This window comes from Electrona antarctica (assembly GCF_951216825.1).
Source record: "Electrona antarctica genome assembly, chromosome: 15".
Taxonomy (NCBI): domain Eukaryota; kingdom Metazoa; phylum Chordata; class Actinopteri; order Myctophiformes; family Myctophidae; genus Electrona; species Electrona antarctica.
Window position 1 is genome coordinate 8134169 of NC_136796.1, and position 16517 is coordinate 8150685.

At 44.1% G+C, this 16517-nt stretch overlaps 1 protein-coding gene across 1 annotated transcript in view; it reads left to right on the plus strand.

Moving 5' to 3' along the window:
• LOC306938282 (uncharacterized protein) overlaps positions 1–6216 on the plus strand; it is a 40509-nt gene extending 34293 nt beyond the window's left edge. The window contains exons 38-45 of the mRNA XM_079522384.1: positions 75–220; positions 715–849; positions 1168–1225; positions 1339–1416; positions 1512–1583; positions 1680–1796; positions 1892–1954; positions 3039–6216. Coding sequence (XP_079378510.1) covers positions 75–220; positions 715–849; positions 1168–1225; positions 1339–1416; positions 1512–1583; positions 1680–1796; positions 1892–1954; positions 3039–4843 — 2474 coding nt within the window. The 3' untranslated portion in view covers positions 4844–6216. The remainder of the gene's footprint in view (positions 1–74; positions 221–714; positions 850–1167; positions 1226–1338; positions 1417–1511; positions 1584–1679; positions 1797–1891; positions 1955–3038) is intronic.
• The last annotated feature ends 10301 nt before the right edge of the window (positions 6217–16517 follow it).

The window sequence follows — 16517 nt, forward strand, 5'->3', positions numbered from 1 at the left end:
TGACTAAAACTGACTAAATATACTGACAATTTTGTCAAATAAAAACGAAATAAAAGTGCGTGTGTGTGTCTCAGGTCTGAGCTCAGTGCTGGAGTGTCTGTGTGGAGACAAATCTGAGAAACTCTACCCATTCTACATGTGTCGTAGCTGCCAAGAGACTGTCCAACTCAGCCACATCTGTGGACACATCACCAGCGTCGATCACCAGCTCAAGTACATGGTCAGTGGCCTCTCCAGTGCTTCTCACAATATAACATTTTTTACAAGCAGGGGTCACCAACATGTGGATCTTTTTCTTCTGTTTTACACATCATTATGATGTTCTTATTTTGATCATTACATCCAATTACTGAATGTCAGTCTCCAGGTTTTCTTCAGAATATGTATGGCAATTATTATGGTGCAGTATTGTACAGTGCAGCACTGTACTGTACTGTACTGTCTTCTACAGTACAGCACAGTATGGTACTGTACGGCACAGTATGGTACAGTACGGTACATTATATTGTACAGTACAGTATTGTACAGTACAGTATGGCACCATACAGTGCGGTGCGGTACATTACAGTACAGTACAGTATGGTACAGTACACTGGCCTCCTGGATGGCGTGGCGCTAGAGTGAGACCGGCCGGTCGAATTCTAGTCACACTAATAATATGACAGTGGCTGTGTTGAGCTACGTTTTGAAATGTGTTCTGTATGTTTGTGTTAGTGGGAGAAGCGCCCCAGTTTAATGGCTGAAATCAGTAATTGGAAGGACTGGAATAACAAACAGAAGATGGAAGGCTTTGAGGCCGCCATCGGCAAAGTCGCTGAATGGGAACAGATTGTCCAATTGGATGCTGAGGTAATCATTTAGATTGAAGTTAACCTCTGCTGCCTGTGGGTTCATCTTTGTGTTACAGCTGGTGATGAAACTGTAATGGAACTATACACATTCGAAGGGAAAATAATATACAACAGACTACAATAGTGTGTAGTTTGTGATGTACCTTTATTTTCTAATCTTGTAGTGTGAATATGTGTGAGATTAGAGAGCAGACAATGTCCTTGTGTGTGTTGCAGACTTTATTTTACAACTCAGTTGAGTCAGGTCTCAACTATGTTTGTATTTTCTTTTTTTTTATTTACCTATTGTAATGTTTTGTTGTTTTCTCTTGTCAAGGTTATACTGCTTGACAAGAACTCATATCATATAGTCCAATCGGCTCCATTCAGTGAAGGTACAGTAGTCTTTTATTATTATTATTATTATTATTATGAATTAATATTATTATTATTACTATTAAGTTTGTAATGTGTGGTGTTGTAACTGTAGTGTATTGATTGTCTGTAGGCATCCACATACTGGAGGACATCTGGAGACAACAGAATGTGACCTCCTCCTGTCCACCTGCTGACCAACAACCACCAGGTGAGAACCTCTCCATCTACAGACAAGCTTTATGTTCCACTAAAACAATGTTAGGATGAGATGGACATGTCATCGTTCTGCCTTCTGTTGAACAGACCAGCAGAGTTCACAAGACCCTCCTCACACAGAGGAGTCATCCAGGCCAACAGAGGCAGACAAGAGCAAAGGTATACAAGGACCAACATCACACACAAAATACACATTATGTTCCAGCTAGTGATCACTGTTGGAAGTTGATAATCTTATTATTATTTCCAATACAGAAGCGACAGACAACAAAGAAAATGCACGTTTGACAAAGATCAATTTGGCCATCGTGAAGACTGAGCCGATCCCAGAGCGTCTCACAACCCTGAACGCTCACAGCTCAAACATAACAGGTGTGTGAGATCAACATTACTCCCAACACATAGAATGTTGAATATAAAATCCTGTCTTAATTGGTCTAATTAAATTGTCTCTCTGCTGTTTCCAGTCACCATTAAACGGGAGGTGAAACGGGAAGACCACACCCACCCCTGTTTCTCTGGACATACTGGTAAATACTGACTGTTATACTGGCACAGAACTTGTTGTTGTCCTGATAATCCTGCTGTTTTGACCAACTGTACTCTTATAGCTATTGATAACAAAGGCAAAAAAAGGTTTGATGCTCAGTCTATTAACTTATTTTTAAGTTATGCACAGTGTTAATTTACCTTAGAGATAACTCTGATTAAACGCAGTGAAGGAATCACACAGACTACCCATGTGCACCCATGGACTAGCCTGACAATTTTCATTTCACTTCATTATCTGAATTTTCATTTTGTTTCACTTCATTATTCTGAATCGCCAGAACATATTTTCTTAATGGGTGTGGCTAGCGATTCAGGGCTGGAGCCAGGCTAGCCAAGATACGAGATGCAGGCATTTAAAAAGAATCGGCCAAATCTGCTGTGCACTCTACATCTTTATTCTGAATAATCCCATGGAAATCTATTTTGTTAAAGATGATGGGCAATTTTTGAGAGAGTATGTTTTGCACTCCGTCAGTGTGTGTGTCCGTCCGTCCGTCTGTTACCAGCTAATCTCCGGCACCGTTAACCCGGTCGATGCCAAACTTTGCACACACACTCCCTGGATGCCAACGATGAACCTCTGCCCCATATCTTCCAGATTGGCCTGTTATAGCGCCACCAGGAGGCCGACTTTTGTAAAACACATTTTTACTCCTTATTATTACTCCACATTATTACTCCTCCAGATTCTGTCCACAGTATCTCTATAGTCATGTGTTCAAGACGGATCTGTCCGATATTTCATATTCCATCCTAATTGGCTAACATTGGCTTTCAAAGTTTGCAGGATTGGCCCGTTTTCAACAAAAAGCCTCAAATCATGAACACAGCGTGCAATTTACGTGAAATCTTTCACAGACTTTCCTACTAGGCTGAGGAATATATCCCACCCTTTTCACATTGGCCTGTTATAGCCCTACATTGAATTTGATTTCCCCAGACAGCCTCTTGATGTCTGCAGTTGTAGCTGTATGGAAGTCATGTTTGTCATGCTTGTGTATTGAATATGTGTGACAGTCTGGTCCTAACAAACATCATTTGTCTTTTTTTTTTCTCCCCAAGAAATGAGGAAAACTGTGAAACATGGTTTGGAATCAGATTACGTGTCATTGAATGGAGATGGAGAGACAGACAAGCGGAGAAGAATTTCAAAGTCTCATGATGGCAGCGAAACATATGACAGTCTTTCAGGTCCTCATTTGAACGTCTCATCACCTGCCAGCCACTGTCCCTCTCCCCAACTCCAAGTGAATGTAGAAAGTAGCCAATGTCCCTCTACTCAAAACCAAGAGGTCAGAGTGAAAGTTGAAACCCGTCAGTGTCCCTCTCCCCAACACCATGTGGCCAAAGTTAAAGTAGAACCCATATCACCTACAACTCTTGTTTCTCAAGTGCCGCACAGTGAACCTTCACAAGTGCATCCTGAGCGAAAACTTAAGCTGCTCTTGAACACACTTCAAATATTAGCTTCCTTTAACCTTGAATGCTCTCCAACAAAGTCAGCCTCACCTGCATCTACTGAGCCGTCAACCACTCCTTGCTTCATAGATCCTTCACTGGCTGAACGTGAGCCACAGCCGGACCTTCAGTCCACCCCGTCGGGCACTAAACAAGCCTCGCCATCTCTGAAGTTGACCTCTGTGACCATGTCCCCTCCAGCCAACAAAGACCTGCCCTCTAGTGAACCGATAACACCCATCGTTGACAAGGAAAAGTTTAGACGCACATCTTCAGTGCAAGCCAAGCAGTTACAGAAGGATGGCTCTCCTAGGCAAGAAAAGTGCAAAATAACAAATAAAAAGATCACTGAGATTGTGGTCGCTCAAATCTCTGTAGGTCGTGTAAAGCCCAGGATACAATTGGACTCAAAGTGTCAAATTCCGATCACCAAACCAAACCGAAGTGTCAACGTGCTGACGTGTGAATTTGCAGCCTCAAAGCCTGCAGACGATGACACCACGAACTCCGAGAACCAGCAGTTGATGCCGGAAAGCGTGGCTGCCAAAGTTGTTGTTGAGGAGTCCGACCACAGTCCGACCACAGTCATTCAAACAGAGACTGCTCAAGTGTTGCAGGCTAGTAACACCACCGTGTCTCCTCTTCAGCCAGCTAGTCAGCAATTTAATGACAGCGATTACAGAAACGGCCAGCCCACCGTAACAACCGTAAGCCCCAGTACCTCCCTGCCAGCTACAGGCTATGGAACCCCAGTTTATCCTTACAGTCAAGTCACCCACAACCCTTATTTCACACATGGATATCCGCCCGGACCGTGGACCCACAACAATTATATGACACCTGGATATTCGCCCTCAATTGGAACCCACAACAATTATATGACACCTGGATATTCGCCCTCAATTGGGACCCACAACACTGGTTCTACCCAGAACTCTTACTTCGCACATGGATATCCACCCGGAACTTGGCCCCAAAACAATTTCACAAATGGATATCCGTTTGGAACCGGGACCCAAAACAATAATGTCTCACATGGATATCCACCCGGAACTTGGCCCCAAAACAATTTCACAAATGGATATCCGTTTGGAACCGGGACCCAAAACAATAATTTCACACATGGATATCCGTTTGGAACTGGGACCCAGAACAGTAATGTCTCACATGGATATCCGTTTGGAACTGGGACCCAGAACAGTAATGTCTCAGGTGGATACTGGACACATGGAACTGGGCCCGCTGGTATTCCCCAAGCTCCAGTGCAGCAACACCCCATGTACTCACAGTATGTAAACTACAGTGTTCCCCCTCCCTCTCAGCAGGCTGTGATGTCTGGAGGCACCTATACCACCAATGCACCTGCAGGAGTCTGGCCTGACATGCAAACACAACAGCAGCCGCAATAATGTCCCGGGAAACGCTGTCTCTTATAACACCCACTGGTGCTTTGGTGTTTACTGTTCACCAGCCACAGTTTAATCACTACGCTCTACTGTAGTTATTTTATTTTTATTTTTTTAAATGTATTTTTTGTGGCTTTCGCCTTTATTTTATATTTTTTATGGAGGGACAGACAGTAGGCTGACAGGAAATGGGGAGAGAGATGGGGGGGGGGGGGGGGGGGGGTGACACGCGGCACACTGCCAGACTAGATTGCCAGCCAAGGTGCCTGGCCCGCTGTGCCACGGCCCAGGACTACCTGTAGTTATTTTTTGTTGTTTTTGTTTTTTATCCTCTTCTCTCGTCTCACACTGGTGCTAGTCATTGCAATTCCTCTGAGCCTGACCTCTGTGGAGCCTTGGCTTGCATCATGTCAGCCTCACAATGACACTGCGTTTGTTTCTTTGACTTTTTATTCTTTGGTGAATGTACAAACTAGTGAACTACCAGCAGGTTTTCCTCCTTGAGATTAGCACTACATCCAAACTGTTATTGAATTTGTATACATTTAAAATGTTATGGAGGGACAGAAGCATCACAGGTGCTGATGGAAGAAGAGCTGCTGGACAGCCTGGACTTTCCACATTGTCAGTGATTTTGGACGGAAGGTCCACTCAGGTTAATGGAGGACACCAGACGTCCACTCAGGTTAATGGAGGACAGACATTCACTCAGGATAATGGATGACAGTAAAGGGAGGACATAAAGTGATTACTGTGGTGGAAAACTCACTAAGGAATAAGAACTGAGAATTGACAAGAAAGAACGTTTCACACGAGAGTACAAAAGTACAAAAGAAGGTTTTAATCAAGTGTCCCCGGACAAAGTACAAAATCAAAGTGACAGACCAAAAATCCCTGAGGTGCGAGCATGAACAAAGATCCATGTCCCCTTTTGTAGCCCCCTATAGCGAGTCATAAGTGCTTTGTCAGCATAAGGGAGAACAGAACGGGAAGGTGATTTGATATCGCAGAGGTTCATCCCTCTTGTCTTGAGCCACACAGTTTTGAGCCATTGCACCATTTTAACTCTCCTGTTTATTAGTATCTGGCCACTGGCAGCTTGTTGATTGTAGACGCCAACATAAACACGGCTCTGACAACGTACTAATATTCAGGAAAGCAAAACTTGTTTTTTAAGTTATATTTCCATGATCTCAATGTTATTTTGATAGTAGTCTATATGTTTTTATATTTTAGGTCACAGCATTCCTCTATCACCAGCAATGACCGGTCATGTCCTGTTATTATGTTACACTAATGTGTCTTATTTTTTTTAGAAGAATATTGTTGACTGAGAGGATCATTTATTTATAAAATTGTGCGAGTTTATACAATAATTGAATTGTTTTGTTTGATTTTATTTGGTTTTTAATAGGAAAATACTTTGTTACTGAGCCATATAAAGTACTGTCACAACATTTTGTTTTAATAATCAAATGGATATTTGACATCAATGTCTGTGAACAATATGCTGATTAATTGAAAATTGTATTATCAGTTTGCAGAATGGGTACAGTTCAAGGAAAGTACAGGTCAATACAACAACTGCTAAGAGGATAAAATCAGAAAAAGCAGGGTCCTCCATTTTCAATTCATCAGAACATTTAAAGACATACAAATATTCACTTCTATGCAAATAAAAAGAAGAAAATCATGTTTGAGCCAAATCTGGGTTGAACGTGGTTTGTGGAACTCCCTCTGGTGTTGTGATTGTGACATTAAGTGATTGTTGACATTAAGGAAGTATTTTTTACAGGTACATGGGTATCTTAGTGGTGTAGATAATCTTGTAGACCAGGCCCATGCATTGCAAGTTGCTGATGAGCGGGGGTGAGGTCAGGTTCTGATGAGCGGTGGTGAGGTCAGGTTCTGATGAGCGGGGGTGAGGTCAGGTTGCTGATGAGCGGGGGTGAGGTCAGGTTCTGATGAGCGGTGGTGAGGTCAGGTTCTGATGAGCGGTGGTGAGGTCAGGTTCTGATGAGCGGTGGTGAGGTCAGGTTCTGATGAGCGGGGGTGAGGTCAGGTTCTGATGAGCGGGGGTGAGGTCAGGTTCTGATGAGCGGGGGTGAGGTCAGGTTCTGATGAGCGGGGGTGAGGTCAGGTTCTGATGAGCGGGGGTGAGGTCAGGTTCTGATGAGCGGGGGTGAGGTCAGGTTCTGATGAGCGGGGGTGAGGTCAGGTTCTGATGAGCAGGGGTGAGGTCAGGTTCTGATGAGCGGGGGTGAGGTCAGGTTCTGATGAGCAGGGGTGAGGTCAGGTTCTGATGAGCAGGGGTGAGGTCAGGTTCTGATGAGCAGGGGTGAGGTCAGGTTCTGATGAGCGGGGGTGAGGTCAGGTTCTGATGAGCGGGGGTGAGGTCAGGTTCTGATGAGCAGGGGTGAGGTCAGGTTCTGATGAGCGGGGGTGAGGTCGGGTTCTGATGAGCGGGGGTGAGGTCAGGTTCTGATGAGCGGGGGTGAGGTCAGGTTCTGATGAGCGGGGGTGAGGTCAGGTGCTGATGAGCGGGGGTGAGGTCAGGTGCTGATGAGCGGGGGTGAGGTCGGGTTCTGATGAGCGGGGGTGAGGTCAGGTTCTGATGAGCGGGGGTGAGGTCAGGTGCTGATGAGCGGGGGTGAGGTCGGGTTCTGATGAGCGGGGGTGAGGTCAGGTTCTGATGAGCGGGGGTGAGGTCGGGTTCTGATGAGCGGGGGTGAGGTCGGGTTCTGATGAGCGGGGGTGAGGTCGGGTTCTGATGAGCGGGGGTGAGGTCGGGTTCTGATGAGCGGGGGTGAGGTCAGGTTCTGATGAGCGGGGGTGAGGTCGGGTTCTGATGAGCGGGGGTGAGGTCGGGTTCTGATGAGCGGGGGTGAGGTCGGGTTCTGATGAGCGGGGGTGAGGTCAGGTTCTGATGAGCGGGGGTGAGGTCAGGTTCTGATGAGCGGGGGTGAGGTCAGGTTCTGATGAGCGGGGGTGAGGTCAGGTTCTGATGAGCGGGGGTGAGGTCAGGTTCTGATGAGCGGGGGTGAGGTCAGGTTCTGCGAGTAAGGCCAAATAGTAGTCTGACCACTGATGTTTTTGGATTTCTGGAGCCTTGTTTAGGGCCTTTGAGGTGCTCTTCAAAGTATTTTTGCTGACCAGTCAGGAGATCCTGTACAGGGATCTTGTTCTTTGGTTGACTTTTTTTATTACGTTGGTAGCCATTTTATCACAGGAAAGATTTGCCTCCAGGATGGAACCTAGTTAGGTCATTTTGTATTTTCTTGTGATAATATTGTCAGTCACCCACTTAAACTGAGAAGCCGTCGACCCTGCTGAGATTATTTGATCCAAAGAGAATGGATTCAGTTTTTCCCAGGTGTAATGATAGTTTATCAGCGAGCCAGGTGCAGATTCTACCGAGTTCAGATCTGAGGGCCTATTCAACCTGCAATTTGTCCCTGTCCGAGACCAGCAGGACCGAGTCATCCGCGAACAGGAACAAATTGTGGTCACAAGCTGATGTCATGTTGGCATTTAAAGCAACCAAAGGTATGGCTCCCCCATATCTTGCCAGCATGATTGAACCCTACAAACCCTCCCGCGCACTCAGATCAGCCAACGCAGGGAAGCTGGAAGTACCCTCACTAAAAACGCCGGGACAACGCTCCACACGTCCCAAACTCTTCTCCCTTCTGGCCCCAAAACTGTGGAATGCACTTCCCGTTGCAATCAGAACTGCAGCATCACTCCCGATCTTCCGCCGTAGTCTGAAAACCCACCTTTTCAGACTCCATCATGGCCCATAGCACTTACCCTACCCCCTTAGACAGCACTTCTTAGACTTATATAGCATTTGAAACAGACTTATAGCATGTCATGTAGACAGCACAATAAGTGCATTGTATGTAGTCATAGCACTTCATAGTATATATGTACAGCATAGTATAGCACATATGTGTAGTTTATATGTATAGTGTCATTATATAGATATGTTCTAGTTATAGTTTATATGTATAGTGTCATTATATAGATATGTTCTAGTCACGGTCTTAGCTTACGCATGTTTCGCGATAAATGCATTTTGTTACATATGTGATGTATTCCCATGCTTTTTGTTCTTGCCTATTGTAAGTCGCTCTGGATTAAGAGCGTCTGCTAAATGCCTAAATTGTAAATTGTAAATTGTTTATGTATTAGGAACAGTAAAGGCCCTAGTTCGCTTCCTTGTGGAACGTCACTGGGAGGGAGGGCGGTCAGTGTTCCGTTCACCTCCATCTGTTCTCTCCCCTCATGTAGAATTTGAGTAGGTTTCTTTTTTTTTTTTAGGTGATTGCTCTTTTAAACAGATTACTTATTTTAACAAGTAAGTAAGTAATCTGGTGTTTGTCCATTAATGTTTAGATGTCACCTCACTTAATTTATCCTCCTTTCTCAACATACTGAGGTCACTGCACTCAGTTCGACACAATGACTTATAAGATGAAGTATTATAAGTCAAGTATTATGAATTGTTTCCTGGACACTCGCAGGCTTTTATTTGTCAAGGTATTTGCTAATTAGAGCCATCATAGTTGTAATACCATGGCCTATAATCTTATAATGTATTATATAATCACGATGCGATTATTGATAGATTATGATTTGACCTATAAACTGATATTTTGTTTTACAAAGTCAAGAAAACCTCAAATGTTCTGTGGGATGTTTATATATTAGTATTTATAATATTTTAGTAGTTACTAGTTATAGTATTCAGGAACACAAACTGCATTTGGGCTAATTTACAGTAGCTGGAGGGTACCTAGTGTGTTAATGGAGGACACCAGATGTCCACTCAGGTTAATGGGGGACAGACATTCACTCAGGATAATGGATGACAGTAAAGGGAGGACATTAAGTGATTACTGTGGTGGAAAACTAACTCACTAAGGAATAAGAACTGAGAATTGACGAGAAAGAAAGTTTCACACGAGAGTACAAAAGTACAAAAGAAGGTTTTGATTGAAGTGTCCGCGGACAAAGTACAAAAGCAAAGTGACTGGTAACTGGCAAACAGGATGTCAGGAGAGGCCCCCTTAGCTGTATCTTATCCCCCAACCGGCATATTTAAGATGTCAGGAGAGGCCCCTTCAAAGTTATTAGTTCTTTATATCCCTTTTAAGTTACAGCGACCCCCCGACCTGTCTGATGAACTTCTGAACCGAAGTGTCAAAAACATATTTTGATGGTAAGTATCAACTTCCCCTGCACTTGTATAGCAAGGACATCACAGCCAAGTAAACATATGAGTGCACTAGGTAACTAACACACAAACATGCACACTTTACTAACCTACTTTTTATTTTTTCCATTGAATTAACCTTTAATAATTAATGTACAGTAATACACCACCAACATGGTGAGTTATTTAGGTCCATCTCAATGAATTAGAATATTTTGTAAAAGTTAATTTTCTTCCGTAATATAATTCAAAAAGTGAAACTTTCATATATTTTACGAGACCACTAAAAAAATGATTTTTAAAAAAACGAGAAATGTTGACCATCTGAAAAGTATATTAATGTATGCAGTTAATACTTGGTCTGGGCTACTTTTGAACAAATGTCATCAATGGGGCGTGGCATGGAGGTGATCAGCCTGTGGCACTGTTGAGGTGTTATGGAAGCCCAGGTTTGCTTTGATAACAGCCGTAAATTAATTTATATTGTTCAGTCTTATGTCTCACACCTTCCTCTTGACAATACAACCTAGATTCTCTGTTAGGTTCAGGTCAGGCCAGTTGGCTGGTCGGTTAAGCACAGTAATACCATGATCAGTACACCAGTTACTAGTAGTTTTGACTCTGTGGACAGGTGCCAAATCGAGCTGGAAAGGAAAATTAGCATCTCCATGAAGCTTGTCAACATACTGAACTGAAGCACAAGTTTTCACCGTCAGTGGATCAACACCATAGCAGATAACATGGCCTAAATCATCAGTGTGTGTGTGTGTGTGTGTGTGTGTGTGTGTGTGTGTGTGTGTGTGTGTGTGTGTGTGTGTGTGTGTGTGTGTGTGTGTGTGTGTGTGTGTGTGTGTGTGTGTGTGTGTGTGTGTGTGTGTGTGTGTGTGTGTGTGTGTGTGTGTGTGTGTGTGTGTGTGTGTGTGTGTGTGTGTGGACGACAGACTAATTGTTACCTCATTTTGTAGCCCCATCACCCCCCTCACACTATGTTGGGCTCTCCTTTTTTTTCCTCTTTCAACGTAATGCCTGCCCAACTGCTGGGATGACTTGGAATGTAGTGGGGGGGTGGTTTATGATGAACTTCTGAACCGAAGTGTCAAAAACATATTTTGATGGTAAGTATGATGTGTCTTTTCCTCAGGGTTCTGTGGAGATTTTTCTAAGTTGCTCGTTGAGAATGAATATGGAGATCCAGGCAGGCACATAATCCTTATTTCCGTTTATTGGTCAGCAATCAGTTACAGACAGGTTACAGATATCATCGTTCCATCATATTGAGGCCTGCATCTCATGCAGGGCCCCCCTTGTCTCTCTCTCTCTCTGTCTCTCTCTGTATCTCACTCACACTCTTCTACTGATCCCCTACCTGTCTTATACAGTCTTAACATGTGGGTGTCACCCTGTTCCTGCGTGTGTGTGTGTGTGTGTGTGTGTGTGTGTGTGTGTGTGTGTTGTTGACCCTCAAGGCTTAGTCAACAAGCTACCACAGAGTCAGCAATCAGTCACCACAGGGGTCTTTCTGTTGAACGCATTCCTTGGGTGGTAAAAGTCACTGAGCCTACTATATATGACAGGAAGAACTCACAGCTGTTATTTAAGATAGCTGACTATCCCAAAGTGTCCCTGCGCCACCTTTAGTGACTGGCTATCCCAGATGGGACTCAATGTGACCTCCTATAAGCCAAAGTATTATGTGTACAATTATGACATATGTTGAGATGCATAAGCTATCAAAATATACATCAGACCCCCCTTCTGGGGAATTAAATATTCCCCAGACATAATTCATATTTTATAAATGACCAAAATTAATTTTCCAAAAAAAATGTTCACTTTTTTCTTTTTTTTCAAAAAATCCCAAAATGTTCAAATTCCCCAAACGGTCTCCCTTCGTAGGTAATTACCCTCTTCCCCCCTGGATAATGTGAAGATGAAACACAGTCAGGTTGACACAAAACTCAAAACAAAATGAACAAAATCAATCTGTTAGACAATGACCCTATCAGTCCGAAGCTGTTTGTTGTCACACCCAGATAAAATAAATTCAAGTGAACTGTTCCTAGGCTAATTACTATACTATTTTTAATTTGTTCCCCAACATTAGATAGGCTGATTCCTGTACCTGTATAGACATCAATATTTGTTTGGAAGTGGATTCCAATATCGACTTAATAAGAAATAATATAATATTCCCTTCTCCCCCCCTTCTTAGTTAGTGAGCAACTTTCATGGAATAATGGATGAATGGCCCTGCAGAAACCATCCATCCGACACTCGGAAAGTTGCACACAAACTAAGAGCTAACATGTAATACTCATGGTGAGTTCCAACCTGTATCAATATTATATGTGACTATTAACATAGTAACATTATACTGACTCCATCAGTTCAACATTGTCTGCAATATATTACTCGATAACCTAAAGCCTACGGGTTACTTCATCCTGTTTTAGTACTTGGTAATGTTCAGTACTTTGGTCTGTTCCACCCATATAAACAAGCACACAGAGGCGACCCCTGTGAACCCTGCCTCCCCAGGCAGACGAGTCAATTTAGTGCATGTGTATACAGGTTCCAATACCAACTCACTCACATCTTCTGACGTTAACTCATTATCCTAATGTAGGCCTATTTTAACTAACAATCAAACAACATTTGTATTACTAACTAGAATATAATTCCCATTCCTTAATTGGACTTCACTGTGATACTTAAGGAAGTTATCTAAAATGAACTCATATTATTACCATCAACTATTATTTTCAAACAACTATTTTAACTATCTATATTGTACCAAATTAGAACCGAACCAGCATGGGGCTTGTTCCGTTGTACCTCTTGTATGACAGACCTGAAACTGAACCATATTTAAAACAGAAATTAAACTCCTTATTTAACTGAAATCCTATTTAGACTAAATCAAATTCCTATATTGATTACATCCTGTTTAGACTAAATCAAATTCCTATATTGATTGAATACAAATACCTGTAAAATGAAAAGTTAACACTCAAAGCATGACAAAATGGTTAGACCATCCCTTTAACAGTACTATTTCCAGTACCTTGTTATATCTATTTTGACCTGCCAGCACAGAATACAACAAAACACAAACATTAGAACAACATTTTCCAACATTAATCACAATTCAGATGAACCGCGATTTTTTCCCTTCATGACGCAAATTGTTCAAACGTTCAACGCGCTAGGGAAATGGTTCCCACAATTCTTTTTTCGCCTATAGAATAAAAACGCTTGGAACATCCTTCTTGATTCTCAGAGCTAGCACAGCTCTCTGATCTGTAGGTTCGAAGCAGACAGTTTTGTCACCATATGCTCCAGCACCAATGAACCACAGCTGAACTGCAGTTGGCAGTAGAATCTCCTTTGAGCAATCACAAGGCTTCTAGTGAACAGCTTATTGCTTAGCCATATCAATTATGACAGCAAAAGCATTGAAACGCTCCTTTCCTCCATTGTAACATGAACTTTGGAACGGTCTCCCTTGGACCTCTCCTCCTCTTGGAACGCTCCTCCTCTTTCCAGAGCAGAAGGAGCACGCTCCTCTCCTCCATCACGGTGGAGAACCAGTTGGCGTGGGCCGTAGCCGCAGAATAGCGTTCAATCCGACACCTCCTGTAGCGAACACAGGTCTGTGAAAGTCACCTGCTATTGATTTCCGACGGTAGAAGCTGATTCAGGTGTCTTTTGGTGCAGTCAGATGTCACTTTCGACACCTTCAGGAATCCATGATCCATGATGTCCCTCTCCTTTACACCTATTAAAAGGATACAGGCTCCCACTACAAATATCCCCAATCATTTCTTAGGATATTGATGACACTACAAGCTACTGGTCACTAAGATGACCTCTCTGGCATTAATCTCACTCTTTTTGCTAATCTCCCTAGTTCTGGCATGGCAAAGGAATGTAATAACCATGGTGTTGAGAGATTACAATGAGACTATTAAATGAGAGTCATAAATAGTGTCGCTGAACTAACTAAATTCACTGATGTCACGTCACCAAACGTATTGATGGACAGGTGTTTTGAGCTGAGGGGCTGGCTTGCTTTAACCCTGAAAGGTTCAACCGTGGGTCTAGATCCCCCGGTTAAAACTTCCACTCCTGGAGATATGGGTCAAATCCCCCTCAGTATGCTACCAGCAAGTCTTGTGCTCAGAACACAGGGTGGCGAATTCCTGTGATCACCGTTATGCAGTAAGGCTGTAAGCCGTCGCCTCCATTACCCTACACACAAACAGACACTTTTGACTAAAACCAATACTTAAAATTCACACCATAATACACCCTTACAAATGTAGTCCTTAATTGCGACCTACTTGTTGACATCAGACTCCAAAAGCAGACTTTCTTCCCATCTTTTTCTCTAAATAGCACCCCCAATAAACAGCTCACAGCGGGTCAAACAGAGGTAGGAGGTAAAGACAGGACAGGACAGGACAGGAGGTCCACAGGAGGTCCCTAGAGCCCTCTCCCTGTTATCTGAAACTAAACAAGGTATTTATTTTAGGGTGAGAAGGAAATTGCTCTCTCCCCCCTCTTTCCCCTAAAGCACATTCCGTCAGAGCATGCTAAAATTGTCATTGCAATTCCTCACACGTAGCTCTGTATGTATTTGCTCATTTAGCTATCACTTTTAGAATGGCTCCTACTAGCAATATTTCACCGGACATAGCTAGAACCTTTTTGAAGTAAGTCTAGTATGAAGTACATTCAATCATTCATTCACTCACATACATTATTCTCAATCAATTCTCAACCCTTCAAACATAACTCACCTAACTCACTCACTTCACACAGTCGAACAGAGAGGGGAGAGGGACCCCCCTCGTCTCACTCACTCATGCACTCAATCAGGCGGTGTCCCCTTTCACACACACATTTCAATAGAGAGGGGCGTGTCAAGTCAACTGTCAAAAGAAGAGCATGGCACTTCTCCTTTAGCTGTCCTTCTCATCCATGAGGTCCGGTCAACTTGACTTCCCTCAAAGTTTCCCATTGTGGTTTCTGATCACATTGTCCAGAAAAATGACCATATATCCCACATTTATGGCAAACACCTCTCATCCTCCAGCTTTCCGGGCTGTGACGTGTCTGTGGCTGCACTGCCCCCTGATAGGGTCGCACAGGTGGCTGACATCCCCATTGCCACTGCGTCCTCTGTTGTGGCCCCACGAAACCAGGAGTCTCTCGTACTCTCCATGGCAGAAGTGGTTGTGGAGGTTCCCACTGTTGTGGCAGCGGGCTATTCGGCAAAACAGCCGTGCAAAAACGCTGCAAGTGCGTCACATCGCCACACCTATAACAGCCTGTGTAATAACGTGGTCCACTCGGCTTGGGATTATGTGGACGAAACTGTTCGGGCTGAGTCTTGTCAACCCTGGGTGCACTGGGTAGGTCAGGAGCCGCCTGGGGCTCAACCCCAGCTGTCACGACAGCCGCTTGTATGATCTGTTGTGCGACCTCCAACTGGGTCTTGGTCAGCAGTCGAACCATTTCTGTGTGACTTTGTTCCTGCTCATCTGCCTCCTTGCGAGCAAGTCCAACGCAGTGTACAATGTGATCCACGTACAGAGCAAGGGGCAATTTCGCCAGGCCAACCACTGTCTGCAGATTGGCCCTGACTTTCTCAGGAAGACCTTGTTCAATTTTTGAGTAGACAATAGACCGTTCAAGATCGCTACGCTCAGGGTCCTTTCCTGTGGCATCCATCCATTCCTGGTACACGCGGGCGACATATTTGCGTGGTGGTTCGGAGACCCCCAGCGGAGATATCGTAATCGTATCCGGATGCACGACAGTGGGGTACAAGACTCTCAGCGCACGCCATAGTGCTCCTCTGTGACTCAAGAAAAGGTCTGCGTCTCCAGCCGTCGTGCCTGCGTACAGTCGAAGTCCCGCACGGATAAGAATGTCATCTAGGCCGTCTATGTCAATCAGATTTGCCAGAAGTTGTTTTAAGTCACCCACAGTTAGCTCTGTCTCAGTCAAAAGGTCCTCAAACTTCGATATCCAGCGGTGCGCACCATCCCGCAAAAGGGGAAGTTGACGCACAATGTCAGTCATGTCGACGGACGCCCATGGCTTGTATTCCATATGTCTGCCCTTCCCCAGCATCGGGAGCATCCTGGGGCAGTTATCATCAATGTCAGGTGTGGGCCTCTTTGATCTGCATGGGCATTCGTTCAAGGCCCCCCTGGAGTCTTTCACACGTCTCCGGCTTGAACGTGTGCGAGTGCCGGAATGGCTCTCACAATCACTGCTGTCCTGTTCAAAATCCTCATCACTTTTGTTGACGTACTTCCTCTTACTCCCACTCTGCCTGTCGTGACTCGGTAACACACGTTTCTCCGTGCGTCCAGCAGCTCTGTCACGGCAGTGTTTGCTCTCCAGCTCTTTCAACGCATCAGAATGGTCATTGTACAATCGAACCAA